The sequence below is a fragment of the Torulaspora delbrueckii genome, chromosome 3, assembly GCF_000243375.1.
Source record: "Torulaspora delbrueckii CBS 1146 chromosome 3, complete genome".
Classification (NCBI taxonomy): Eukaryota; Fungi; Ascomycota; class Saccharomycetes; order Saccharomycetales; family Saccharomycetaceae; genus Torulaspora; species Torulaspora delbrueckii.
The window spans coordinates 890,711-917,529 of NC_016503.1; the positions used below are offsets into that span (position 1 = coordinate 890,711).

The 26,819-nt window shown below is 43.2% G+C and overlaps 19 protein-coding genes and 1 non-coding gene across 20 annotated transcripts; 11 read left to right on the forward strand and 9 right to left on the reverse strand.

The window, feature by feature from the left end:
* Positions 1–258: 258 nt before the first annotated feature.
* Positions 259–720, forward strand: FCY1 (cytosine deaminase; the record flags this gene model as incomplete). The annotated part of the gene is made up of 1 exon (XM_003680545.1): positions 259–720. One exon carries the CDS (start codon positions 259–261, stop codon positions 718–720), a length of 462 nt encoding a protein of 153 aa, XP_003680593.1.
* Positions 721–739: 19 nt separating this feature from the next.
* On the reverse strand, positions 740–1,147 carry TDEL0C04940 (uncharacterized protein; the record flags this gene model as incomplete). The annotated part of the gene is made up of 2 exons (XM_003680546.1): positions 740–1,055; positions 1,107–1,147. 2 exons carry the CDS (start codon positions 1,145–1,147, stop codon positions 740–742), a joined length of 357 nt encoding a protein of 118 aa, XP_003680594.1.
* Positions 1,148–1,296: 149 nt separating this feature from the next.
* Positions 1,297–2,226, reverse strand: VID24 (glucose-induced degradation complex subunit VID24; the record flags this gene model as incomplete). Its single annotated transcript, XM_003680547.1, has 1 exon — positions 1,297–2,226. The coding sequence occupies one exon, from the start codon at positions 2,224–2,226 to the stop codon at positions 1,297–1,299; it is 930 nt and encodes a 309-aa protein (XP_003680595.1).
* Positions 2,227–2,927: 701 nt separating this feature from the next.
* On the forward strand, positions 2,928–3,548 carry ROX1 (Rox1p; the record flags this gene model as incomplete). Its single annotated transcript, XM_003680548.1, has 1 exon — positions 2,928–3,548. The coding sequence occupies one exon, from the start codon at positions 2,928–2,930 to the stop codon at positions 3,546–3,548; it is 621 nt and encodes a 206-aa protein (XP_003680596.1).
* Positions 3,549–3,730: 182 nt separating this feature from the next.
* Positions 3,731–4,300, forward strand: SND3 (Snd3p; the record flags this gene model as incomplete). The annotated part of the gene is made up of 1 exon (XM_003680549.1): positions 3,731–4,300. One exon carries the CDS (start codon positions 3,731–3,733, stop codon positions 4,298–4,300), a length of 570 nt encoding a protein of 189 aa, XP_003680597.1.
* Positions 4,301–4,377: 77 nt separating this feature from the next.
* Positions 4,378–5,295, forward strand: UBA3 (NEDD8-activating protein UBA3; the record flags this gene model as incomplete). The annotated part of the gene is made up of 1 exon (XM_003680550.1): positions 4,378–5,295. The coding sequence occupies one exon, from the start codon at positions 4,378–4,380 to the stop codon at positions 5,293–5,295; it is 918 nt and encodes a 305-aa protein (XP_003680598.1).
* A 102-nt stretch (positions 5,296–5,397) lies between these two features.
* On the forward strand, positions 5,398–5,949 carry ISA2 (Isa2p; the record flags this gene model as incomplete). Its single annotated transcript, XM_003680551.1, has 1 exon — positions 5,398–5,949. The coding sequence occupies one exon, from the start codon at positions 5,398–5,400 to the stop codon at positions 5,947–5,949; it is 552 nt and encodes a 183-aa protein (XP_003680599.1).
* A 29-nt stretch (positions 5,950–5,978) lies between these two features.
* Positions 5,979–6,623, reverse strand: IML3 (Iml3p; the record flags this gene model as incomplete). Its single annotated transcript, XM_003680552.1, has 1 exon — positions 5,979–6,623. One exon carries the CDS (start codon positions 6,621–6,623, stop codon positions 5,979–5,981), a length of 645 nt encoding a protein of 214 aa, XP_003680600.1.
* Positions 6,624–6,769: 146 nt separating this feature from the next.
* On the forward strand, positions 6,770–8,926 carry AIM3 (Aim3p; the record flags this gene model as incomplete). Its single annotated transcript, XM_003680553.1, has 1 exon — positions 6,770–8,926. The coding sequence occupies one exon, from the start codon at positions 6,770–6,772 to the stop codon at positions 8,924–8,926; it is 2,157 nt and encodes a 718-aa protein (XP_003680601.1).
* A 135-nt stretch (positions 8,927–9,061) lies between these two features.
* Positions 9,062–9,505, reverse strand: CMD1 (calmodulin; the record flags this gene model as incomplete). The annotated part of the gene is made up of 1 exon (XM_003680554.1): positions 9,062–9,505. One exon carries the CDS (start codon positions 9,503–9,505, stop codon positions 9,062–9,064), a length of 444 nt encoding a protein of 147 aa, XP_003680602.1.
* A 216-nt stretch (positions 9,506–9,721) lies between these two features.
* ALG1 (chitobiosyldiphosphodolichol beta-1,4 mannosyltransferase) lies at positions 9,722–11,071 on the forward strand (the record flags this gene model as incomplete). The annotated part of the gene is made up of 1 exon (XM_003680555.1): positions 9,722–11,071. The coding sequence occupies one exon, from the start codon at positions 9,722–9,724 to the stop codon at positions 11,069–11,071; it is 1,350 nt and encodes a 449-aa protein (XP_003680603.1).
* Positions 11,072–11,087: 16 nt separating this feature from the next.
* Positions 11,088–12,452, reverse strand: HOS1 (histone deacetylase; the record flags this gene model as incomplete). Its single annotated transcript, XM_003680556.1, has 1 exon — positions 11,088–12,452. The coding sequence occupies one exon, from the start codon at positions 12,450–12,452 to the stop codon at positions 11,088–11,090; it is 1,365 nt and encodes a 454-aa protein (XP_003680604.1).
* Positions 12,453–12,608: 156 nt separating this feature from the next.
* Positions 12,609–13,496, reverse strand: SPE3 (spermidine synthase; the record flags this gene model as incomplete). The annotated part of the gene is made up of 1 exon (XM_003680557.1): positions 12,609–13,496. One exon carries the CDS (start codon positions 13,494–13,496, stop codon positions 12,609–12,611), a length of 888 nt encoding a protein of 295 aa, XP_003680605.1.
* Positions 13,497–13,960: 464 nt separating this feature from the next.
* On the forward strand, positions 13,961–15,499 carry MED1 (Med1p; the record flags this gene model as incomplete). Its single annotated transcript, XM_003680558.1, has 1 exon — positions 13,961–15,499. The coding sequence occupies one exon, from the start codon at positions 13,961–13,963 to the stop codon at positions 15,497–15,499; it is 1,539 nt and encodes a 512-aa protein (XP_003680606.1).
* A 212-nt stretch (positions 15,500–15,711) lies between these two features.
* On the forward strand, positions 15,712–15,793 carry TDEL0Ctrna7S. Its single transcript has one exon. It is a non-coding gene; the product is annotated as a tRNA-Ser (tRNA).
* Positions 15,794–15,885: 92 nt separating this feature from the next.
* On the reverse strand, positions 15,886–16,590 carry YSA1 (ADP-ribose diphosphatase; the record flags this gene model as incomplete). The annotated part of the gene is made up of 1 exon (XM_003680559.1): positions 15,886–16,590. One exon carries the CDS (start codon positions 16,588–16,590, stop codon positions 15,886–15,888), a length of 705 nt encoding a protein of 234 aa, XP_003680607.1.
* Positions 16,591–16,873: 283 nt separating this feature from the next.
* SUS1 (Sus1p) lies at positions 16,874–17,269 on the forward strand (the record flags this gene model as incomplete). The annotated part of the gene is made up of 3 exons (XM_003680560.1): positions 16,874–16,944; positions 16,999–17,138; positions 17,190–17,269. The coding sequence occupies 3 exons, from the start codon at positions 16,874–16,876 to the stop codon at positions 17,267–17,269; spliced, it is 291 nt and encodes a 96-aa protein (XP_003680608.1).
* A 53-nt stretch (positions 17,270–17,322) lies between these two features.
* On the reverse strand, positions 17,323–19,602 carry CYC8 (transcription regulator CYC8; the record flags this gene model as incomplete). Its single annotated transcript, XM_003680561.1, has 1 exon — positions 17,323–19,602. The coding sequence occupies one exon, from the start codon at positions 19,600–19,602 to the stop codon at positions 17,323–17,325; it is 2,280 nt and encodes a 759-aa protein (XP_003680609.1).
* A 373-nt stretch (positions 19,603–19,975) lies between these two features.
* RAD16 (DNA repair protein RAD16) lies at positions 19,976–22,228 on the forward strand (the record flags this gene model as incomplete). Its single annotated transcript, XM_003680562.1, has 1 exon — positions 19,976–22,228. The coding sequence occupies one exon, from the start codon at positions 19,976–19,978 to the stop codon at positions 22,226–22,228; it is 2,253 nt and encodes a 750-aa protein (XP_003680610.1).
* Positions 22,229–22,269: 41 nt separating this feature from the next.
* LYS2 (L-aminoadipate-semialdehyde dehydrogenase) lies at positions 22,270–26,436 on the reverse strand (the record flags this gene model as incomplete). The annotated part of the gene is made up of 1 exon (XM_003680563.1): positions 22,270–26,436. The coding sequence occupies one exon, from the start codon at positions 26,434–26,436 to the stop codon at positions 22,270–22,272; it is 4,167 nt and encodes a 1,388-aa protein (XP_003680611.1).
* Positions 26,437–26,819: the final 383 nt, after the last annotated feature.

A 26,819-nucleotide genomic window follows, 5' to 3' on the forward strand; every position in this document is an offset into this window, starting at 1 on the left:
TAAATCGGTAAGCACTGAAGACTCTTCGAATCATTCAGTGAGCATACAGAGAATGGCAAGGCAAATGCACCAAGCTTCGAAGTCACTTGGACTGCTTGACCAGACTATGTTTCATAATTGCGGATCTCAAGAGCTGCAATCTGCTGAGATGATGGATAGTGTTTTTTAGCCTTTTAAGTATTCTATAAGGCATCGCTTAGATGGAAAAAAAACAAACACACACACACACACACCATCTACAAACAAGCCAAACGAACAATGTCGAACCAATGGGACAAGATCGGTATGGACGTGGCTTATGAAGAGGCTGCAAAAGGTTTCGCTCAGGGTGGTGTGCCAATTGGTGGTTGTTTGATCAATAACAAAGATGGCACAATCCTTGGCCGTGGGCATAATATGAGATTTCAAAAAGGTTCCGCTACTTTACACGGTGAAATTTCCACTTTAGAAAACTGTGGTAGATTACCTGGGAAAGTCTACAAGGACACTACTCTATACACCACTTTATCGCCATGCGATATGTGCACTGGTGCTATCATCATGTATGGTATTCCCCGTTGCGTAGTGGGTGAAAATGTTAACTTTAAAAGTCCCGGTGAACAATATCTTCAATCCCGTGGTCATGAAGTTGTTGTTGTTGACGATGAGAGGTGCAAGGCTATCATGAAGAAGTTTATTGACGAGAGACCTCAGGATTGGTTCGAAGATATTGGCGAGTAATTGTATATAGTTAAATAGATCAATCCGAACTAGCCTTTGGTGGAGCTATTGGTGGCTGTGGGATGATCAAGTTCATGTAACACACAAACAAACCGACTACACTGAGCAAAACTTTCATTAATGGTGGTTGGTCCATGGAACTCTTACTTGAAGCGGATGCAGCAGCAGCTTCTTCTGGATCAGTGTTGAAATAGTAATGCACACTTTGAATCAATGCGAACCATGCAATAAACTTATTTCTCAAGAACATGGCCACGAGGGGCATCGATTGGTTAACGAGACCCGAGAATCCCGCAGTACCATAAGGACTCTTTGGTGGAGCAATATGCTTATATCTGGGAAAGTTAGTAAAATCGAAAGTCGCCGCAACAAATTACGAAACATACGGAATACATAGATCTGGTCTCTTAACGTTATTCAAAGCCATCTTGTTCAATTGAATCGTGCTTCGAGGGTATGTAGTCGTTGAACTGAGTTCAGTTCAAATATAGTGTACGAGAGTCCGTCACGTGATTATATCCGTTCATTAAATCCATCTATATATTATTATTATTATATTACCCATTCATTAGTCTATTATGCAAATTCAAAAGTACAGTTGCTGCAGTTTGACAGCGATTTATAGGAAGGTACCAGCTCTAGTTGCTGAAATTTCTCCGCATCCCGATGGTAGTAAAAACCCTGAATGTTACCAGTAACTTGGTCATGTACAATATAGTAGAAGCCATCGTATGATGCGCCAGCTACACCATCGATCATTGCATCAGGTACCAAGAATTTCTCCTTCCAACGCATAAAAATGTACCTTTGTTCCAAATAATCCTCAAATTTGCAATTACCTTCAATGACGTCGTTTACAGTGGGGCGATCGCTGTCCTGAGCATCGCTTGCGAGAAATAATTGTTTGAACGCGGGGAAGTTGAGCCAATGCTCTAAATCTGTTTGATCATCCGCTTTGTAAGAATTTCTCACTGAATCGTCATCCCAACTAGACGATAGAAACCCCAGATCGCGATGGGTCACAGCAAATGCTTCAAAATACGTAGTGATCTCCGGGTGTTGATTAGTCAACCCACGAATAGTCAAAAATCCCGTTAGGTGTGGAGAAAGCGAACTATCATTTCCCAATGGTAAATTCACAGTCTTTAAACTCACTTCGATCTGGTATTTTTTATAACCAGAGATCTGATAACCCGAAAAACCCATCCTGGGCCTTAAAAAGTTGGTCTGTGTACAGCACGCATCCGTCGACAGCGCAGCTGTCGATGGAGCGTGCGTATAGTGCGAATGATCATCTAGTAAAAACTTCTTCCTTGGTGAACCATTCGATTTTTCCACAAGTTGCTGTAAAGAAGACAATGAGTCACGCGACGCACATTTGTATAAATCATCTGCTCTCAAATATTGTTGCTTCTCTAACGATAAACTACCAAACGATACTGCCCTCTCCACATTCTGTACTTTCTTTCCCGGCTTAGCCAGTTTTTTAGTCACTTCATTGATCATGTTATCCAGTACCGATGGTCGCAATTACTCATAAAGTTGAATAAACCAGTTTCATGTATATATATCAATGGATTCGAAAAAAGAACCTTCCAAAAGAAACCGAAACTCGGATCATTTCGATCTGCCATCTCGGATAATAGTCTCCGAGCCAAAACCAGATAGGTTTATCCGGGTTGTTCCGGCCGGAGAATCAGCCCCGCGTCGGGACATCTCGGATCAATCTTAGCGCGAAAAACTCAGCACATGGAAACCACGTGCCCGACTCGCCACCTCGGCGGCTAATAATCGGTTTTCCGCACCCGCGAAAAAAAAGTAACAACATGTCTCGAGCATTTGTTTTGGCCCCTCCTGAGAGTCCCATTTTGTCGCGCAACTTCCAGATTGGGAATTAAACGTCGCTCACTTTGATTAAAGTTTCGTACGTTTATGCGAGAAAAGCATTCTCAAAAGAATTTTCTAACAGGTTCATCGAGACCTTGAGAGGGACAATCGGTGGCTGACTCAGTAGGTGTTGAACGAATATCGATAATGTACAGGTAAAAAGTAAAACAATGGAGAATTTTTCTTGCAGCTTTGTTTGAAACCTGATCCCAACTACAATCAACGAACATTAAAATATCCTATATCATAAATCGCTCTTTTTTCAGGCAAGCGGCCTCTCGGCCTTGCCTGCCTTACAATTAATAGCTATAGGATAATCTATGGAAGAGCCAAAGATTCCAAGGCCGCGAAATGCGTTCATACTGTTTCGGCAGCACCATCATCGGTTACTGATTGATGAGCTTACCGAGCAAGGGCTGGAGATTCCACATAATTCCAAGATTTCTAAGATGTTGGGCGTTAAGTGGAAACAACTTTCGGCTGATGAAAAGTCTCATTGGAAAAAGCTAGCTGAGAAGGAAAAGATAGATCATGAACGTCGGTATCCAGATTACCGTTATAAACCGGTGAGGAAACCTAGGAAGAAACCGTTAGAGCAGCAGCCGGTGTCACGGGCACCGGCTGTAGCTATGCTGCCCATTCAACCCCAACCGCGAGCGCCGTATTTCTTACCGCAGGCTGCGATGCCGCAGCCTGCTCATCCCTACTTGGTTCAGCAGGCGTACCCGCCCAACTACTTTGCAAGACCTACTGGGCCACCAGTAATGTACCCGGGACCCATGACTGTTCCAGTGCCCATGCCCGCGCAATTGCAGATGCAATTGCAAATGAATAGACAGGGTCCTTACTATTCGCATCCGCCAATCCTGCATCCACTCCAACAAGGAGATAGACCACTCCCAAAGTACAAGAACAATGAGGATCCCAAACAATCTCAATGAGTCTTCACTTCTGCATTTCATATTTCATTATCTTCATAGAAACTAATCTTTCGTAAAGCTACTAGCTCGTTCAGCGCGATGCTAATAATTGCCACCTATTGAAATTTCACAAGTAAAAGTTCATCACACGTAACATTCACTTTGATCAGAGAGTCTCTCAGATCGTTATACCGCTGCCCACGATGAATCCTCAGATCAGTAATTTGGCCATCATGTTGGTCATGATGCAACTTGCTCGTCGTATCGATATGGAAGACGACAAGAATATCATGTACATTCGTATCGCCTATGGTGCATCAGTTGCAGTAGCTTGGTTGATCTACCAATTAATTAGACAAAAGATTGTCGCAAAGAATGATCTAACTACTTTGAAGTACGTCACCCCTGCCGCTCCAATGTCTGGTGAAGGTGAGAAATTGGAAGTGACTACTGTCAGAGACTACGATTTGAAAGAAGTCGATAGTGCTATTAAATCGATTTACACTGGTTTGGCTATGATGGGCTTTATGCACTTGTACATGAAATACACAAACCCACTTTTCATGCAGTGTATTTCTCCTGTCAAGACTGCTTTGGAATCCAATGAAGTCAAAATTCACTTGTTCGGCAAGCCCGCTTCTGGTGATTTGAAGAGACCTTTCAAAGCTGCTTCCATGTTTGGTGGATTTGGCGGTGGTAACGCTGCCAAGACTGACAAGAAGTCTATCGAAGAAGCTGAAAGGGCTGGTACTGGTGGTGTCAAGGCCGAGTAAGCGGTCGTATCTAGCTTTGTATACTTTTCAATAGACTGCGCGCAACACATCGTCAAAAGAAGAACACGACTCAAAGCATGGACTGTAAGATACTGGTCTTGGGGGCCGGTGGCCTTGGCTGCGAGATGCTGAAGGACTTGGCCATGTGCAATGTGCGAGAAATCCATGTGGTCGATATGGATACTATCGAGTTGACCAATTTGAACCGCCAGTTCCTCTTTCGAGAAAGTGATATAGGGAAACCAAAGGCCCAAGTGGCGGCTGATTATATCAATAACTGGAGTAAAAAGAGAAGGGAACTGAATTCGGGTGCGAAAAGAGTTTTGGCAGTTTCATACGTCCAAGATCTGACGTCGTTTGAGCCGGAGTTCTTTAAACAATTTGCATTTGTCATATCTGGCTTAGACGCTATAGAGCCCCGTAGGTTCGTTAACGAAACGTTAGTCAATATTACGAGGAACACCGGCTACTCTGTTTGCATCCCGTTCATCGATGGCGGCACGGAGGGCTACAAGGGTCATGTCAAGACAATCGTACCGGGAATTACCGCGTGTTGGGAGTGCTCAATAGACACTTTACCATCTCAACAGCACACGTACCCGATGTGCACCATTGCAAATAATCCAAGAACGACCGAGCATGTAATAGAGTACGCTCTCACTGTACAATTCCCAAATGCCGATCTCGACAATCCAAATGATGTGAACAAATTACTGGACTTCTCCAGGACAAGAGCACACGAGTTTGGTATTGACCAAACGGACCTCACCGCAAGTTACTTGCTAGGAATTGCCAAAAATATCATTCCCAGCGTCAGCACTACAAACGCTATGATCGCGGCCGCATGCTGCGAACGGGCGACCGCTATCTACTACGATCTCGTCGACATTGAGACAATGGACACATTCACCATCTTTAATGGATCCAATGGCTTCTTCTCCCATAGCTTCCAGTACCAGAGAAATCCAGATTGTCTAGTCTGTGGAGGCCTTTAACAGTGTTCCGGCCGGGTAATAAGATGCTTATTGATGAAAGGGCATAAAGAAGGTTAAGGTTTTACTCCACAACTATCAACACATTCAAGAAGTCGACTAAGGATGTTGTGGAGGGCTTACAGTTATCGTGTTGCGAGTGGGCTGGCGAGACGACCTGTGAGACAGCAGTTCCGTTTTTACTCGGCGAGTGAGGCTCTCGTTAAACCGGAGCGTATCATTAATCAGCCACCAGGTTCACAGATCCTGATATCAGAGGCCGCTTTTAAAAGGTTAGCCACTATCTATCGTGAAAGTCATGAAGTTCTCAAGATATCTGTCGAAAGTGGTGGGTGTCATGGGTTCCAATACAATATGAAATTGCTGCCGGACAGTGAAGTGGAAAAGCAAGTCGCAGATCAAGGTAAGCAGGACTCAAAGGAGGAAAGGGATGACGAGGACTTTGATGATGACTTTGTGGATAACAAGGAAGTTGTTTTTGTATTGCCAAATAACGGAGGGAAAGTCGTTGTGGATGAAAACTCTCTCAAGATTTTAAATCAGACTACATTGACATACAGTACAGAACTGATCGGATCAACCTTCAAGATAGGAGGTGGTAATTTAAAGAGCAGCTGCGGTTGCGGGAGTAGTTTTGATGTGGAACCTGATAAATAGACATGCATATATACGTTTAACGAATTACGCTATTGAATGGATTCCAGTATTGTAGATAGAGTCTTGTCTTCAATATCGTCTTCCAACGTCGTTACGGTATCTTTAGCAATCCTGGCATGGCCCAAGAGTGCGATTGAAGCCATCGGTAATTTCTTCAGCAATAAACCAGTCTCTTCGTACACATACGGCACCACTGATTCCTGGTAAGGTCTGCTTTGCCCCGCAGAAAGCGATCTCAACGATTTCTTATCAACTTCAATTCCCATCGAGGTCAAGTTCTTGTCCTCTGTAGTCACGTCAAAGATGAATTTTGAGTCATAAAAGCGATCCCCTCCACACATAGCATCTGCAATTGCCAGCATCATACTCTGATCTAGTGTTATCCGATACATGACAACTCCGATGACAGATTTTAGCCATTCCAAAACCGCCGCCAGTAAATCGCGGTCCCCAGTAAAGGCCAAAACAGTCGGGATCTCTAGCTTCTTCTCATTGAACAATACTAATCGACTCACCGATTCACCTCGATCTTGTATCAACGTAGTCCTACGAGCATTATTGGCATCTCGCTCATCCAAGGTCAGTTCCCCTGGTAAAAACTCCTTTAACCTCCCCAAATTCCCCTTTAAGTCAACTGATTCGTTGAGGGCATGGAAGTACCAAACATGAGGCATCAAAGCGTCAAATGGGACTTTTTGACTATTTAAGCTTTCTTTAAGTACGCGAGCATTATAAAGTCGCGCTTTAAATTTAAAGGAGATCCGCATTGATCGAAGATCAAGATCAACACTCCGAAGAAGATAGCGATAGTTATCAAGGAATGAGTGACTTTTGGGAGAAAAACAAGGGATCTATTACTTCGGGACTCAAGACTGCTGGGAAGTATGGTTACCAGGGATCAAAATACGTAGCCAAGACTGGCTACCAGGCGGGAAAGAAGAACTTTAATAGTAAAAAGAAGAATGAACAGACCCAGAAAGAGAAGGAAAAGGAAGAGGAGGAAGAGCGAGAAGCTCATGCGTATGATCGGAGTTATGGAAACCAATATAGAGATCCTGTAGGCTTTCCGGCGCCGCCAATAAGAGGGGGACAGGGACCTCCTCAACCATATCAACAACCTCAATATCAGCAAACACAATATCAGCAACCTCAATATCAGCAGCCTCAATATCAGCAGCCATATCAGCAACCTCAGTATCCACAGCCGCAGTATCCACAACCACAGTACCCACAACCACAGTACCCACAACCACAGTATCAACCTCAGTACCAGCCCCCTCAGTATCAACAACCTCCATACCAAGCACCTCAGTATCAACCTCAATACCCACAGCAGTATCCACAGCAGCCAGGGCCTGAACAGTTCCCACCCCAGCCTCCGTCACAATATCAACAGCCACCTGCACAACCAATTGCACCCCAGCAACCTGTAAACCCTGCTCAACCTTCACAGCTGGCTTCCGTGACTAGCCAAGCACAACTAGTTCCCCCTCGGAATGAGCGCCAGCCACCTGCGGTTCAAGGCGTAGCCTTGCCTGGTATGAGTTCTCCCCCAGCCGTACTTTCACCAACACCTCTTCAACCATCTGAGGTTCAAACAACCGGTCTATCTTCAGTGCCCTCAATATCAAGCTCTGGACAAGTTACGCAAGTCTCGGCTCCTATTCAGGATCCCGCAGCCTCCCGCTATAATAGGGCTCGATTATCAAGTCCCCCCATCCCCGCAAGAGAGCCGCAGCCTTTACCTTCTTCTGCATCAAGCACAGGAGTTGGTTCCGGATCGCCAAGTCAGAGTGTGACGCCATTTGATTTTTCAGATGCCCAAGAAAGAAGAGAGCTCAAGAGGTTACCAACGTCACCCATCGATGTGACTGCCCTACCACCCCCACCAACTCACAGAGATAGAGGAAGCACACCAGATATAATCGCCAACAAGGCAGTTTCTGCCCATACTACTGGCAAAAGTGAGTCTGCGCAAGCACCTCAGGCTACATCTGGATCCAGACCTGAATCTATCGCGCCCGCTCCCTTGCCTCCAAGAAGCGTCCCAAAATTAGATACTGACAGTCGGCCAGCAGCTGTTGCTGAGGAACATAATGAAACGGTAGAAGTCAACAAGCCCGGTATAGCCGGCAAGTTTGATTACGATGTGAAAGTTGGTTATGCTCCGCCACCAAAGCCACATAGAAATGTGTCCGTATCGAAGTCTTTGACTCGTAAAGCAACAGCTCCACTGTCAAATGGACCTTCTACGAATACTACAGCTCCCCCAGCACTGCCAAGACGCCAAACGACGTCTGACACTGAATCGAATGTGTCAAAGGATGCACCCAACCTCTCCTTTCAACCTCCACCAAAACCTTTCCGACCATCTGAATCTTCACAATCCAGTCGACAGGCCTCCCATCACAACATACCTACGAACGCAAAACCTATCCCAGTTGATGTATCATCATTTCCTCCCCCACCTGTGCAAAGGGGTCAATCAAATTCCTCGATACTGAGTCGACCAGAAAGCACAGAAACTGGAGAAGATCGTAAGCCGACGCCAAGAGGTAGAATTCCTGTGGTTGATTCCCATGATGGTGAGGTTGAGACATCTGAGCCAGATCACGATAAAAAAAAGGCTCCTCCGCCTGCAGTGAAACCAAAACCAAAAACTTTATCTATTAGTCACACCGAGCATAACGATTCATCTGAGATTTCTGCGATTACGAATGAACTGGCAACTTTCAAACTCAGGAAAACTGGCTCAGGCTTCCTCAAAGACTCTTCCAAAGACTCACAAGCAAAACGATCACCTCCTCCAGTGGTTCCTCGTAAGAAAGAGTCACTCAAATCAGTACCGCCAGTGCCAATCAAAGCTTCCTCACTCAGGGCAGCTGAGGCTCGACAAGAACAAGATAATGACCTGAATCCTTTCGAACACTACTTGAAAAGTGCAGTACCCACGGAAAACGACCGTTTACACAGGTGAACTTATCTCCGAGAACATCTGTTCAAAAGTGCTATACAATTTATCTAGGCATGCAACACCTTCAAATATACTTGTATATATTCCTTAACCCATGAGCAGTTTCTAACAGCCGTTATATTCATGAGTTTTCTCAAATCATTTAGAAAGCAGTGCGGCAAACTGTTGAATGTTAATCTCTCCGGAGCCATCACTCACTTCCCTTAGCATATCATCCACTTCAGCATCTGTCAATTTCTCTCCAATAGAAGTCAAGACATGTTTCAATTCAGCAGCAGAGATTAAACCATCACCGTTCTTGTCAAACACTTTGAAAGCTTCCAAAAGTTCTTGTTCAGAGTCATTAGACTTCAACTGGCGCGACATAAGCGCCAGAAACTCACTAAACTCGATCTTATGGTTCCCATCAATGTCAATTTCGTTCATTAAATCTGCCACTTCAGCTTCACTAGGCGAAAGGCCCAAAGACCTCATTACAGTTGCCAATTCGCTCGAAGAGATCGAGCCATTGTTATCTTTATCAAATAGCGCAAAAGCCTCTTTAAACTCGGCAATCTGTTCTTCGGTTAAATTCGAGGACATTTGGATTCTCAATTACTATGTGTCGACTGGTAAAGCCTGCTCTATAGCTCTTCAAATATTGTATATTCAATGAAGTGTTTGTTTGACCTTTATCGAAAAAGCCTTCTAAAGGAGGACGCTCATTTCTCACGTAAATTGATGGTTCACCAAATATAAGATAGACTACCTGTAGACCAGGAACTAAAGCTCTGAGAAGGACCTTGCAAGGTGGCTAGAATGTTCGCAGAGGGCCAATTGCCATGGGTGGCATTGATGGTGGTAATATACGCTGCAGTGACGATTGTAGCGTATATTTTGGTGCCCTACCTCTTTTATGGGAACCGCTCTACGAAGAAAAGGATTATCATATATGTTCTGGGTGATATTGGTCACTCTCCAAGAATGTGCTACCATGCATTGAGTTTTAGTGAACGTGGGTGGCAAGTTGAACTGTGTGGTTATGTTGAGGATACGATTCCGAAGGTTATTGAAGAAGACTCGAATATCACAGTTCATGCTATCCCAGTTTATAAGGCAGAGAAGGGCTCGAAACTGGTCTCTATGGTGAAAAAAGTACTTTCACAAATTCTATCTATTTCGAAACAGTTATGGGAGCTTCGAGGGAGCGATTACCTTCTGATGCAGAACCCTCCGACGATTCCAATCCTGCCAATGGCCGTACTTTACAGAATCACCGGCTGTAAACTGATCATTGACTGGCATAATTTGGGATACTCGATCTTGCAAATGAAATTTAGTGGATCCTTTTACCATCCTTTTGTCGTGGTACACTTTTTGGTTGAATACTTCTTTGCTAAGTTTGCAACTTATAATTTGACAGTTACAAAAGCCATGAAGGACTATTTAGTCAAGAAATTTGGTCTCAATGCAAAGAGTGTTGCAGTATTGTATGACCGTCCTGCAGCTCAATTCCGACCATTATCCAAAGACGTAGACCGAGCACATTTATTGAAGTCTGAGAGTTACATCAAGGGTTCTATTCCGGAGGATTTTGATCTCAAACAGGGGGATAAAGTTATAGTCACATCTACATCTTTCACCCCAGATGAAGACATAGGGGTCCTGTTGGGTGCTCTCAAGATTTATGAGAATTCATACGCAAAATTCGACGACAAGCTGCCCAGGATAGTGTGTTTCATTACGGGCAAAGGACCTTTAAAACAGCAATTTGTCGAACAGGTTCATGATTTCAAGTGGAAGCGTTGTAAGATCAATTTCTTATGGTTGACCTCGGAAGACTACCCCAAATTACTTCGACTGTGTGATTATGGGATCTCTTTGCATACGTCAAGCTCTGGTCTTGATCTTCCGATGAAAATCTTGGATATGCTAGGCTCAGGATTGCCTGTTATCGCTTCCAATTATCCGGTTCTCGACGAATTATTACAGCATAACGTTAATGGACTGAAATTCTTGGATAGAAGGGAGCTACACGGGAGTTTAATGTTTGCCATGCAAGATCCTAACGTCTATAGTACTCTAAAGGATGGTGCCTTGCTAGAAGCTGAAAATAGATGGAACTCTAGCTGGGAGTCCGCCATGAGAGAGCTGAAAATTATCATTTGATCGTTTAAAGTTTATGCTACAGGTTATAATGACTCTTCAATGATGTAATTAAATCTTTGTCATTGTCGTTCCTCAATTGCTTCTTTCGTAGACCTCCTTCTTGTTCGTAGGCCCAGAATTTGTACTCTTCATCAGCATAGACATCAATAAATTCATGTTCTGGAACTAAAGCATCGTCGTCGATCTCGCATATGGATGAAGAATCTGAGCAATAGGTTCGCACTATTTTCCATGTGAGATAGGTATAGAGTCTACTCATCAAGGTAACATTGTAGCCCCCGCCACCTAGCAGTATCACTGGGCAATCTTTGGTATTATTTATTAGTTCTGTGATGCATTTGGCTAGTCCCCTAATGGATAGTTGCCACTCATTAAACCCGTCTCCCATCAAACCATCACCTCCACACTGAATGACTAATACGTCGGGTTCATGTCTCTCGATGACAGGCTTCACAATTTGTTCTATTAACTGCTCTAAGGAAGTATCATCGAGTCCATGTAGTAGTGGTATATTCACCACGTTTCTTCGCTTGTCAGACTCGCTTAGATTACCTGTGCCTGGAAAGAACCCTACCTCAAACAGGTGTAATGAAATGGTCTGTACATTTGAAGAGAATTGAAAGGCCTTCTCAACACCATCGCCATGATGTAAATCGAAGTCTATGTAGCTTATCTTCTGAAATCCTTTCCTTCTAAGCTTCTGAATTAGTAGAACAATGTCATTTACGTAACAAAAACCGCTGGCTTTCTGTTTGAACGCATGATGCCTGCCGCCATCCCAGTTGATCCCAATTGACCGTTCTCCCTTAATAACCTTGTCAGCTAACATCAGAGTCGCCCCAGTAATGACTTGGCAGTACATTGGGATGAATGAAAACAGAGGGCAATCGCCCTCCAGGTTGAATTGCTTCAGATCTCTTTGACCAGTCGACACATTGCTCTTCTCGTCATCGTCTTCGTCGGCATGTAGCAAAGCCTCTAGAGATGACCTCTTTCGAGGTTTAGGAGGTAAGTCATCCTTGATCTTTTTGAACTTAGAGAGCAGTTCATAACGAGATTCATGCCATTGAGTATCAGTGCCATGATTGACCCAAGAGGCGGCTAATTCTGCTAGTTGAGACCATTTTTGCTCGTCTTCTTCAAAAGGCAACACAGTATTTAGTTTCTCGTCCAGTATAGCATCAATGTATGCTGCTGAGTGGAATTGCAGCATGTCTTCTTTAAAGCATACTGGTGACGTTAGAACCTCATCGAACCGTTCCAATAAAGAAAGACTCCTAATCAGAGCATGAGTCAATTGCGATCTTTTATAGCTGTTGCATGGCAGCAGATCAGAAACTTGAGATTGGAACTCGGAAGTAGCGATTGTCAGCCTTGTCATTAATATGCTTCGCGACTGTTTAAGTTTAGTTTATATATATGCGTAACCGCTTCCGAACAAATATAAAATATATCAAAGTTTCGACTTGGAAAGCCAACTATCCTTAAACGATCAGCTTAGAAAGAGCTACACTATATAAGAATATTCTCTGGTATTTTAGTTGCCTAGTTCCTTTTGAACCCAAGTTGGCAAAACGAAGGAAGCTTCGTGGATTCTCTTGTTGTAGTATCTGTACAACTTGGATTCTTCTTCGTCAGTCACTTCACGCAATGGCTTCTTCACTTTTGCGTTCTTATCCTTGGAGCAGACCATAAACCCAATTTGACCAGTTGGGTAGGTTGGAATGGTCGTGTAAGCATACTCGGCGACAGGGAAAACATTGTTACAGACGTTTTTCAATTCTTTAATGATAGGCAAGTGAATCCACATACTTTCGGCTTGAGTGGTGATGACACCCTTTTCGGTAAGTGCGCTGTTCAGTAGCTTGAAATAGTCCTCTTGGAATAAACTCTCGGCTGGACCTTCTGGGTCAGACGAATCAGTGATAATAACATCAAATGTATTTTGATAGTCTCTTAAGAATTGGAAACCATCACCGATGTAGGTCTTGACCTTTGGATGAGAGTAGGAAGCGGACATTTCTGGCAGATACTTCTTGGAAACATTGATAACAGCTTCGTCGATGTCACAGAGCCAAGCTTCTTCAATCGATTCGTGTTTGACAATCTCTCTTAGAACACCACCATCACCACCACCAATGACCAAGACTTTCTTTGGGTTAGGATGAGAGTTCAAAGCTAAGTGAGAGATCATCTCTTGATAAGAGAATTCATCACGTTCAGTGGCTTGAATGACATTGTCCAAAACCAGAACATTACCGTAGTCAGTAGACTTGAATACCAAGACATCCTGATATTTGGATTTTTCATGGTGCAAAACCTTATCGACCTTCAAAGTCATGGCTTGACCTGGCCACATAGTGTCAGAGATCTCTCTGAACCATCCGTCAACGATAGTTGGGTGAGTAATTTGTTGGGTAGACATTGAGGCTATCTGACGTCTTAAAGATTGTTGAAGGTTGGGTTATTGGAGTGGAGATTTTTCAAGAGTGAGCAGCAAGCACTATTGTCTTTTGATAAGTGGTGAAAAAAAAATTTTCGTATAGCCAGAAGTAGCTCTGCTAAACCAGCTTATTGTACTAGCTACTTGAATAAAACGTTTTTGATGGTCATTTGATAAAGCATACCTCATCAATTGTCAGCCGGGATGTTCTGCCTTCAGACCTAAAAAGAATAAAATGATCTTTCTACTAGATATTTCTCACTGCCGTTGGATCAACCGGCACCTTCCACTATTCATCAGAATGAAGTCTCTTTATCTCTTGACAGCGTAATTGACTGTTTTCCTATATAATCTGTTAAGGTTTCAATCCGAACTATGAAATATTGTCGATCAGTCATTACAATTAATAAAGTGAAAATTAGAGCAGCAATAAGAAAGTATCCGTGATGACATCTGATTCCTATGATGAGCAGTTGGATGATATGATACAGCTTTTTCAAGACTACAAGTCTGGATCAGTAAAGCTCGATAATATAACAAAGCTTTGCCAAACGCTCGGCCTGGAATCGTTTATAGATGACATAAACTCTGAAATCTCAAGGTTATCGACTGCTTCCAAGATTATCGTGATAGATATTGACTTCGACAGGAACCAGGGTAAGGTTGCTGACGTTAAATTGGTTCTAGCGTCGAATTTCGATAATTTCAACTATTTCATTGACCAGCCCGAGTCTGCTGCTACAAGCAACAACATCGTGTTAAACTCACTGGCTCTATATCCTGACTTGCATGAATTTCATCACAATTTGAAGTACTTATACCTACTAGACACATATTCGAACATCGACATCGACACATCAAATACGACAAATAATGGCAGTACAAACGGTAACACCTCCGGTGCTATCAATAATGATAATGGCAATAATAATAGCTATTCAGGCAAGCTAGATCTTTTCAAATATTATACGGAGCTAGCGCATTTCATTAAACACTACTTTACCGCGAACTCTGCTCCTTTTAAAGTCCAAACTAACTTGAATAATAGATTCGGTATCTACATATCCACAGTCAATGGTGATAAACCATTGGCCAAAATATATTTGGAGAAAGCCGACGATCCCCAGCAAAGGCTTTATGAGTTCATATTCAGTGAATCTAATGGAGATTGGGTAAACGAGTCTGCTGAAAATTACACATATGGAGTTTCTCTCGTTCTGGAATTACTAGAAGATAATCTTTCCTCGTGGTTCCCACGAGACTTCATTCCAGATGATCTTATAAAAGGGGCAGGTGCTAGTTGTGGTGCCATTAGCGGGAAAGATACTGACCCTTTTAATCTAAATGAAGTACTTCAAGGTAGCAAATACAAACCCGACTGCAATAAGAAGTTTGAGGTAACCAATGACTTTACAGCTGAATTAGTACGAATCAGAAAATTCAATGTGGGCAACGATAATTTAGGCCTAATCTTAGAGATATTAAATTGGGTCCAGTGGTCACAGACAGTGTTGATCAAAATATTTTCTCTTTTGATTGGTTCTGATGAGATGTCTGCTGCATCATGCGATAATGCAAGCCCAGAGAGCCAATTGTCATCTGGAGCACCTCGGGCAAGACGTTCAAGTGCTTCAAGAAGGCGGCGTTTCTCTAATAAAAACAGGCGCCCTAGTCTTACTGAGGCGGCCATGTTGAAAGACGAAGGTATTCAGCAATTTACTTTGAATGAAATTATGACGGAGCCATCCAGTGTCGTAGACGCCAACCTCAGTGAACAACCTGCAGAGAGCTCTGTTCCCTTAAGTGCTTTAGCTAATGATGTCAAGATGGACTCGGAAGAAGCTATAGGAGACGATGAGGATATATTGCAGCTAGTGGTAAGTGAAGACCACGTATCGCTAGGTGATATTGCACGATGTACCTTGTATGAGAGTCGTGACAATTGGGACCAGTTCATCGAAGCACTTCAAAAGCATGTGGTATGATGCGCTTGTTGTAAAATTTGAAGGATAATCAGTACCTCACCAACCTTATTTCCTCAGTCCTACCGCGCGATGGTTGTCACAATAAATAGCATAAGCAGAGTAGAACATTTAGAAATTAACTAAAATCCATAACTGATACAAATGTCATGTAGACAAAACTTGCGGCGGCTCAGTATATCGTGTTCTTTCTACTCTAATTCTTTAAAATATCAGGCACTATGGCCGAGTGGTTAAGGCGACAGACTTGAAATCTGTTGGGCTCTGCCCGCGCTGGTTCAAATCCTGCTGGTGTCGAAATTTTTTTATTAAAATCATAGGTTGGTGTGTGAGTATATTACGATCAAAACACGAGCAGTCAATCTTACTAATCTTCATCTTTTATGTATTTAGTCTAATATTTTATAGATTTGAGCCAGTTGTATTCCTTGAGCGACGTTTTGCACCCTGGCATCTAGCTTGTAGCCCTGCTTATCAAGAGCAGCCATTTCATCGGCGAAATTCTTCAAGGGCACTTTAAAGCATTCTATAAATTCACCATCTTCTAAATTTGTTTGAGGGTTCCGGTTTTCGCTGGTAGTCATGTCAACTTCAATGGTTACCAGCGACAAGTTTGTGTTCGTGAAGCCCGGATCGTTGAATGCAACTGGGCCTTTAGCGACAATCTTACCCACGTAACCCGTCTCTTCCTTCAATTCTCTAAGAGCAGCCGTTTCAATACTTTCACCTTCATCGATCAATCCAGCAGGCATTTCGATACACACTCCTCCAACAGGAGGTCTGAATTGTTTCTGCAACAGGATTTCATCAGGCTTTCCGTCCTTGTATTTAAGAATTGCTAGAATACCAATACCGTCAACCTCTCCCTTGCCTCTTGTTAAACGCACAGCACTATCCCATTCTCTTTCACTACCATTTGGGTCCACATATGTCAGCTTCTCCAAGCCAATCCATTTGCACTCATCAGACTCAGCTTTACGAGCCTTCAATAGCTTTGCTAACTCTGGCTTACCCTTTTGCGTTGACATACTTCTCAGAAATGTGCGACAAAGTTTGACTGAAGTTATTCTCTTGGTGATAACCCTTGAAATCATACAAATTTCAGAGTAACTGTAGTTATTTAAATTGTCAGTTCCCTTTGCGAAGTAACAAGATCTACTCTCGCACGTGAATATGTGAGCAAGGCTATAAAATGTATTTACACATCTTGAAGCACCGTATTCGTCCAATATACTGGACCGTTGACGTTGTTTACTATTCTTTGCGTTGTCTTGCTGTTCTTGATCAGATCAATTTTCTTCAACTTGTTAAACAAGTTCTTTTAAAAAGCTAGAGGATAGGCGTTCATCGAAGAAGCATTAGCCATTGTAAAGTGGGATGTCAAATGACTCTTCTCAGCTCAAGGCTGAGATACAACGATACCTGGTAGAAACGGGCAACTACGAAATGTATGGACTAGTTCGTTAAGACAAGAATGGGATGAAATACTAACTAACATTTAGCATTTCCAATAAATTGAATCAAGTGTTACTGCAAGATGGCTGGATTGATCAGGTTAGAGAAATGATTTCTTCGGAGATACGATCGTCCAATTCTACGAACTTCACCAGAATTCTCTCCAAAGTTGAGCCCAAGGCACTAAGTATGTTCAATTGAAATTCAATAGCTCTCGTTGCGATACTAACATCTACAGGTATGGTTTCTGAGCCGGCTAAAGATGAAGTGCTCACGCAGATAGTGGCATTTCTTGATGAGATTGTGGAGAAGGAATGATAGTATAGATATTTTTACATGCGTAATATTTAGGTGTATACTGGGCAATTGTCTCAATCATCATAATTTTCGTCCTCTTCTATCTGTCGAACCACATTTTCTCTTGCCACATTTGAATTTTCCGGTTGTGATTGTACTTCCAATCTTTCTCGTTCTTCTTCTTCGCGAAGTTTAGCTTCTTCTTGTAATTTTTCAATAGCTTCCGCACTTGGCTTAATCACTGTTTCTGATTCAACAGGTTTCTGCTCTTCCTCTTGCTTTTCCATCTCGATCTCCTTCTCTACAGGTTCCATTGGTGGTACGACAGCCTCAGGTGCCGCAACCTCTGGTGCCGTAGCCTCTTGTGCGGTAGTCTCTTGTGCGGTAGTCTCTTGTGCGGTAACCTCTGGTGCGGTAGCCTCTGGTGCAGCAGCGTCGGGTGCAGCAATTTGCGCTACAGCTTCTTTGTCCTTAGCCTCGACGGCTGCTTCTACAGCTGCCGCTTTTACCTCGTCAGGTGTAGGGACCTGGTTAGTTGTCGGTACTTCTGGCGCTGCAGATCCTGGTGCGGTTATCGTAGCAGCACTGTCAGCCGTACTAGTAGCCTTTTGCTTCGCAGCTTTTTCCCTCTCCTGTTCCTTGTCCTTAACCGTAGTTGAACGTATCTTCAGATTGGCCACTGCAGCCTTTGGTGATTTCTTAGTCTTGAGTCTCTTCTGTTGCGGTTCTGTGCTTGTCTTTTGAGAGGTTGGTAGAGTTGGTACCTGTGTTGATGGTTCGTTTGCTACTGTAGAAACCGCCGCGTTCACCAAAGTGTGAATCGATCCATCCATGGGTCTTTTTTGTGGGATCATAGGCCCCATTGCGTTTACACTCTTTACGTTAGTGATCATTGAAGGCTGACTTGGATGAATCATGGGCTGGTGGTACATCGGTTGAGCCTGGTGTTGAGGAGGAGGTGGTAACATCGTTGGAGCCGATTGCTGGGGTACAGCCACGGCGTATTGTGGCAGTGGCCCATTTGCATATAGCGTAGTGGCTGGAGGTCTTACATTCAGCGGATTACTTTGATCTGTGGATTGCAACGTTGGTTGCAACATGATAGGTGGAGGAGCCCCAATTTGAGGCTGCTGAGACCCATCAGCTGATTGAACAGCAGTTTGAGCTCCGTTATCTGCCAGTTGTTGCATTAATGCTTCCAACCTCTCACGAATATGTACATTTTCAGGATCCAGTCTCGCAGCTTGCTTATAAGCGTCAAGCGCATCTGTTAGTTGGTTATTACAGGTCTCGTACAATGTCCCAAGGTCGTACCAGACTTCACTGATATATGGATTGAGCCTAATTGCACGGGTGTAAGCATCGAGTGCATCCCTGTACTGTGATATTTGGTAGTATAACACACCGATAGAACACCAAAAGATAGGGTTGCGCGAATCGCGATTTACCGCCTGCTGGAAAGCATCGTATGCTGCAGTGTAATCGCTCCGAATCATATGCACACGACCGAGGTGATACCACGTCGTAGCATCTGATGGGTTAACTTCCAATGATTTGAGTAAGAAATTGAGCGCTTTTTGTGGGTCATAGAACTGCACTGTATTCATGCCGTAGAGACACCCAAGTTGTTGTAGCACTTTTGCATGATGTTCATTTTGTAACAGAACATGCTCGTATGCTTCCCTTGCACCATGCCATTCGCCCATATTCTCAAGTACACTCCCCAATTGAAACCAAATATCCCATTCCTGTAAAGGTGCAGGAGGCTGGGGCAAAATATAACGAAAACATTCCAATGCCTGGTTCCATTTCCCTTGGTGCTTATAGATGATTCCAAGTCTAAAATAAATTTCATTAGCTTTTTCAAAATGCGGGTCCAATTCAAGTACCTTGGCAAACGCTTCCTCCGCATAGTCCAAAGAACCATAGCGATCATACAAAATACCAATCCCATGCCATAGTTTAGGAACATTCGGGTTACTCAAATGGTATAAGGCCTGCTGATAAGCATTATAGGCCTTCTGCAAGTCGTCAAGCATCAAATAGCAATGACCCAAAGTAGCCCAAACATCGGATAATTCAGGATTAACAGCAAGTGCTTTTTCGTAAAGTTCTGCTGCCTTTTGGAACATATCGCGCGAGCGATAGAGATGCGCTAGCGAAGTCAGCGCCTTGGTAGAGGCTTGATTGTATTGTAAAGTAGCATCGTAGGCCATGGCCGCACGGTCGGCATCGCCGAGCGTTTCGGCCAAAGAAGCTATCGATAACCAGGTTTCAGCAGTCGACTGAGTTAAAGGGTCCAATTGAAAATCCTGCTCAGGAGGAGCAGCTGGCGCTGCCAACATTGTTTCCATCTTTGTCGGATTAATATTCTGAGAAGTGAAGTTGAAAAAGTTGAAAAAGTTGAAGAAGTTGAAGAAGTTGATTAAGAAAACACCAATTACGCAGGATCCGGAGAAACAACCGGCAACCAAAAGAGAGAACGAGACAGAACGAGCAAGAAATAAGAATCAAGAACAAACAACGAACGAACAAACGTGCAGCAAAGCTTCTTTTGGGTTCTCTTCTTGGCCTCCTCGATCGCGCATCGTCGCGCATTGCATTGCCTGGCAATTTAGACAGAAAATTTTTCGCTTCAGTAACGAGCGTTAAGGGGGGGGGGTGCAAGGGAATGAACTGATAGAGATAACTGATAGGGTCTAGCAGTTGAACACAGGTTGAAGTATAATGGATGGTGGCTTTTTGAGAAGGACTAGGAGGTCGAGGAAGAAGGTGGATTATGATGAAGGACAAGATGAAAAGGGACAGGAACCCGATGTAGATTATATTGAAGTCAAGAGTGAGAGTGAGGTTGAAGCAGATGAAGTGAAGGAAGAAGCGAAAGAAGAAGAGAAGCCGGCTCCGCCGGCTTCCACTTCTTCACAAGACGATGATGAACCTCTTAGCAAGAAGCGTAAGAAGCCTGCCAAGAAGCGCGCGGCAAAGAAACCAAAGAAACCGAAGATGACCGATGAACAGAAAAAAGTGTCCCGTTATGAACGTAGTACTCAGAGAATGTTTCAACACCATCCTCAGCTGGCGCACGTATTCACCGAGTTACAGGAAAAACCACGTCCAAAACCTGTGAAAGCCCCACAACCGGATGGGATGTCTGTCAAACTGTTGCCTTTCCAACTAGAAGGGCTGCACTGGCTTATTCAACAAGAAAATAGCAAATACAATGGCGGAGTCCTATCCGATGAAATGGGTATGGGGAAAACTATTCAGACAATCGCCCTGCTGATGAATGACCTCTCTAAAAGACCTTCACTCGTAGTTGCACCGACGGTCGCTCTTATGCAATGGAAAAATGAAATTGAGCAACACACTAACAAGAAACTGAAGACGTATTTGTTCCATGGCGCGGCCAGGACGGGCGATCCAGAAGAACTCGAAGGTATAGACGTTATTCTCACTACTTACTCTGTCCTCGAGTCTGTTTATCGTAAACAAGCGTATGGATTTAGACGTAAAAATGGGCTTGTCAAAGAACGTTCACTCTTGCATAATATGCGATTTTATCGTGTGATACTCGACGAGGCACATAACATCAAGGATAGGACCAGTAATACGGCCAAAGCGGTTAATGAACTACAAACGGAGAAAAGGTGGTGTCTCACTGGTACACCTTTACAAAATAGAATTGGTGAGATGTACTCACTAATACGATTCCTTAATGTCGAACCATTTTCTCGATACTTTTGTTTCAATTGCGATTGTAGCTCTGAACAGTGGAAGTTTACTGATAATATGCATTGTGACCTTTGTGGGCATGTCTTTATGCAGCATAGAAGTTTCTTCAACCATTTTATGCTGAAAAATATCCAGAATTTTGGTGCCCAAGGACTTGGACTTGACTCGCTGAATAATATTCAACTACTTTTGAAAGATGTTATGCTGCGAAGGACAAAGGTTGAAAGAGCAGATGATTTAGGGTTGCCTCCAAGAATAGTCACTGTGAGAAGAGATTATTTCAATGAACATGAAAAGGACTTGTACAAGAGTTTGTACATGGACGTTCAGCGGAAGTACAATTCGTATGTCGAAGAAGGTGTTGTGTTAAACAACTATGCCAACATCTTTACGTTAATTACAAGGATGAGACAACTCGCAGATCACCCAGATTTAGTACTCAAGCGGCTGAAAACGGGAGCAGCTCAGTCAGGCCTCATCATATGTCAGCTTTGCGATGACGAAGCAGAAGAACCTATCGAATCGAAATGTCATCACAAATTTTGCCGACTGTGCATCAAAGAATACGTTGAGTCTTTCATGGAAGAAAATAACCGCTTGACCTGCCCTGTGTGCCATATAGGTCTCAGTATTGATCTTTCACAGACAGCACTCGAAGTCGATCTCGAATCATTCAAGAAACAAAGTATTGTCAGTCGTCTTAACATGCAGGGCAATTGGAGATCCTCTACTAAGATCGAAGCACTTGTTGAAGAGCTGTACCATTTGAGAAGCGACCAGAAAACTATCAAATCAATTGTATTCTCACAATTTACCAGTATGCTTGATCTAGTCGAATGGAGGTTAAAAAGGGCAGGGTTTCAAACAGTCAAATTACAAGGTAGTATGTCCCCAACACAGAGAGATGAAACAATTAAATATTTCATGGACAACATTCACTGTGAAGTATTCCTCGTCAGTTTGAAAGCAGGTGGTGTCGCACTGAACTTGTGCGAAGCTTCACAAGTTTTTATACTTGATCCTTGGTGGAATCCAAGTGTAGAATGGCAAAGTGGTGATAGAGTACACAGAATAGGTCAGTATCGACCAGTCAAGATCACGAGATTCTGTATTGAGGATAGTATCGAATCGAGAATCATTGAATTACAAGAAAAGAAGGCAACCATGATCAATGCTACCATCAATCAGGATGAAAGTGCAATCAATAGATTAACGCCGGATGATTTGCAATTCTTGTTTAATAATTAAAATGGGTTTTTATTATTTAGGTAAATATATATTTCACTATATTATGCAGTGGCGGAACTACCACGAGAACCGGCTCCTGAGGCAACAAGCTCAAGTTGCTGAGCCGATAATTTAATTTCAGGCAACTTAACTTCACGGCTTGGTGCTGGTAAAAATCCAACCTTGCGCAAAAATGCAATGTAGATGCCAATTTGTTCACTAGTAGCACCCTTACCAGAAGAAACGTCCTCGCCAGACCACTCTGTGTCCTTCTTTAATGATGCTACGGCATTTCTGTCATCAAGGTTGGGCGCTTTGGTACCTTCTGGCAGGTTTTCAAGTACCATGTGTAGAAGCGGAAACAAGGCATTATCCTGACCTTCCTCGATCACTGATTTTTCCAAGTCTTTTCTCCATTGTTCGTAGCTCTCCACTTCAACATCATAACCATATTTCTTCAACTGCGCAATATAATCGGTTAAGACGATACGTGGGTGAGCGTTAACCTGCGCCACAGTGAATTCATTGTCCTTAGGGGGGTTTAAAGCAGTAGCGGTCACTACACGAGCAACGTGATCCACTGGAACCATGTTAACAGTGTTATCAATCTCTGGAATCTTTCCCAATTGCAAACATCCCTTCAAGATTCTTAACAAGAAATCGTCAGTGTTACATGAACCATTCTTCGAAGCACCGGTAACATACCCGGGTCTTACAATACAGCCACGTAGACCTCTTTCACCTGCGCGTCTAATGATGTACTCGGCAGCCCATTTAGACTGACCATATCCACCACCAAGACCCTTGGCCGAACCCATCAAGTCATCAGACTCTTGTACTCCAGTGCCGCCTTGTGCTTCTGACCTGTCAGATAGAGAAAAGTAGTGTTCGGTGTCCAGAGTGGAAGTAGAAGAGACAAAGTTGAAAAATTTGGCTTTTCCTGAAGCTGCGAGGTTCATAACATTAATGGTTGAGATGACGTTGGCATCTCTTAATTTAACGTATGGGTAAACCCAATGGACCAAAGCACCGTTATGCACAATGACATCGATTTCGTTACTCAACTTGGACCATTTGTCATCAGATAATCCAAATTGTGGTTTTGATAGATCACCTAGAACAACTTCAATACGATCAGCAAATGCGTCAGACCATACACCGTAAACAACACCTGCTTTACGCAATCTATCTAGACCCGCCTTTTCATCTTTGGCACGAACATGGGCATACACTTTGTATTCGTAGTTTGGCGTCTTACGGTTCAATAGATCTACTAGGATATATGAACCCAAGAAACCGGTCACACCAGTAACAAATAAATTTATTCTAGACTTGGCCGGAGCCTTTGATGGTGAAGTAAACGGCTCGCGCGACGAATAAGACTCAGGTAACGACCTCGCTAGCTCTTGAGCATCCTTGGCATAATCAAATGCAAATGCAGTTTCACTTTCATCAGCTGAGGGTGCTTCGCAGTTTCTTACTCGCTGAACTTCGGCTGCGAATGCCTTGATGGTTGGGAATTTGAAAATAGTTCCTAGAGGCAAATCAACCTTCAAAATCTTCTTTAAAGAGAAGATCATACGTGTAGCAAGGATCGAGTGGCCTCCTAGATCGAAGAAAGAGTCCTCTAACGAGATAGATGCTGGTTTGGTTGGCAAAACATCGAGCCACAAATCACGAACTTCACGCTCGGTAGGAGTGAATGCTGAGTCGTCAACAATTGTACTGGTATTTTGGGCCACTAAGCTTAGTTGCTTGTTGGTTGGGAATTGCAATTTTGGTTTGTCGACTTTCCCGTTAGGGTTCAAAGGTAGATTATCCATGACCACGATTAAAGAAGGCATGGCGTAAGATGCTAATCTCTTTTTCAAGAATTCTTTGATATTCTTCGCCAATAATTGATAACCGAGCAGGCCTTTGACTAGCGCGTCATTTTTGACTTCCTCAGGAACCTCTGTTTGGAATTTGGACAGTTCTTCAGGCTTATCGAATCTAGGAACCATGAAAGTGATTAGGGTTGGCTCATTATCGCTGTTCTTACGCACCAATGTGATGTTTTCTCTCACAAGTGGGTGCTGAGAAATGTGAGTGTCGATTTCACCCAACTCAATTCTGAAACCACGAATTTTAACTTGATCATCGGCACGACCACAACATTCACAGTTACCATCTGGTAGGTAACGACCTAAGTCACCAGTTCTATAAAGTCTGTCCCTTGGGCCATACCAAAATTTTCTCCAAGGTTCGCCTTGGTCTTTGTTGAGGTAATCCCAGTGATTAGGTTCAACAAACCAGTTATTGACGAATTTTTCCTTATTCAACTCTGGTAGTCTACGGTATCCTTCGGCTAGACCACCGGCACGAACGTAAATTTCACCGATTTCACCGATACCACAAAGCTGAGTTGGGTCGTTTCTGTTTACAACTAATAACTGAACGTTCAACATACCTTTACCAGCTGGCATAACGTCTTTCAATTTCTTCAAAAAGTTTGGATCTTCAGCTCTTGATTTAATTTCAAAATACGAAACAGCACGTTGGGTTTCAGTGGTACCATACATGTTGACAATACGGCAGTTTTCCGCTAGAGTTTGCAACCTCAGACAGTCACGCTTGGTTAGAATATCTCCAACGAAGAACGCATGATGAAGCTTTGGGAACGGAGCAGTAGCCTGAGCTGCTAAAAGTTGGCCCATTGCAGGGGTTAGATGTGTTACAGTGCAGCCATATTTACCCATCCATTCAGCCAATCTCCCTGGCGTACCAATATCATCTTGCGTAGGAACATATAGTTGAGCACCCAAGAAGAGTGGTGTAAACATATCTCTTTGAATTGGATCGTGTGCAATACCACTCAACATGGTAAATTTATCATTCTCCGAAAGATTGAACTGCTTTGCCATCCAGTTGAAATAGTATGCTAAGGAAAAGTGTCTTCCAAGAACACCCTTAGGAATACCTTCTGAACCAGATGTAAATGACAACGTTGGGTTTGAATCAGGGCCAACAACAACCCCAGTACGTGTGTCTCTCAACTTTTTGTAAGGTGCTAGTATATCATCTGCTTCACCGAGCGAGCCTTGCAAGGAACCGCCTTCTTGAATAGCGATTGATGGGATACGCGAAACAACATCTAACTCCTTGGTAATGTAGTTCTCAACTAGTTGATCCAGCTCACCTGCAGATCTAATCACGATCAAACCACGAGGTTTAGCCACACCTAAGTAAACGGTTTGTCTTGCTGGTGGGTAAGCTGGGTCAATGACAGAGAAAGTGGCGCCTGCTTTGAGCACACCCATGACACAGACCATAAGATCCACACCACGGGAAGAATAAATCATAACGATATCTCCTCTCTTGATTCCAGTGTCGATCAAATAATGGGCAACAATATTCGATGCGCGATTGATGTCCTGATATGTGAAGGACCGAGTGGCTGTGGAGTTTAGAGGTGGAGTTTCCACCACACAGGTTCTTTCAGGGAATTTCTCTGCGTTGTCTTGGAAGATATCATGTATACAACCGACAAAATCGCACCATCCCAGGTCAGCCTTTGGATCGAATAGGACTTTAGACGAAGATGGTGTCGTTAATGATACCTTTGTAATGCACGATGAAGGATCATGAACCACTTGAGAAGTAAACTGCAGAAATTGGCTAGCAAGGATGGAAATCCTATCTGAAGAATACAGCAATTTGTTGTAAATTATATCTAAAACCGTGCCATTTGGTTGATTTGACAAATTTAGGGCCAAATCGATTAGATGATGCTTGAAATGAGTTAATTGGAAATCTGGCTGGTCCTTCAAAAAGGCTAGACGGAATAGTTGCGGGCACCTTTCCAAATCTTGATCTTTTGCAACCTTTTCGGCCAATTGGTCAAAGGAAACATTCTGGGACTCAGGTAGACTGTTCAATTCCTTAACAACGGTATTATAAAGCTCTTGGAAGGAGAAGGTAGGTTGAATAGTAAATCTTAGCACCTTATTTTCTGATAGATAGAGAACAATGTCATCATCCCCAGTCAATCTGTACAGTAAAGCTGACCATACACTCAAGGCAATGGCCGCTTTATCGGTTAGTGGGCCAGTTAGCGTATCTAGTTGCGGAACAAAGATTGAGTAAGTCTCTTGCTCGCTGAGAGGCTCCTGCTGTGGACGTAGATAGTCATGTGGTAGAACACTTAGCGTTGGGTTGTCCAACTTTTCAATCCACTTCTGTGCCGACATAGCAGTGCGATTGACTTGTGTAGAGTTCTAAGTTGGATAAGTGGTATCGAATAATTATTAAATGTCAAAAACAACTACTTGTTATAAATGTCGCTCGAAGCGCTGTTAGTATGACTGATTCCCTGCTCGATTACTTGATGAATCGTCGAAAGGCTTCCAAGGTGCGTGAGCAGTACTGAAAATCCCGAGGGAACACGAGTCATAACGGCTATACACCTCGGGAAGTGTAAGAGAAAACAGTCTACGCTACTAAACTACATTATACAGAAGAACAGCGCATCAAGACATTCAAAATGTCAATCCAGAAGGTTAGTTCGCTGCAAGCTGCTGTAAATTTGTTAAATGTTAGCGAAATTCATTGAATATCATTGAAATTTGATCAA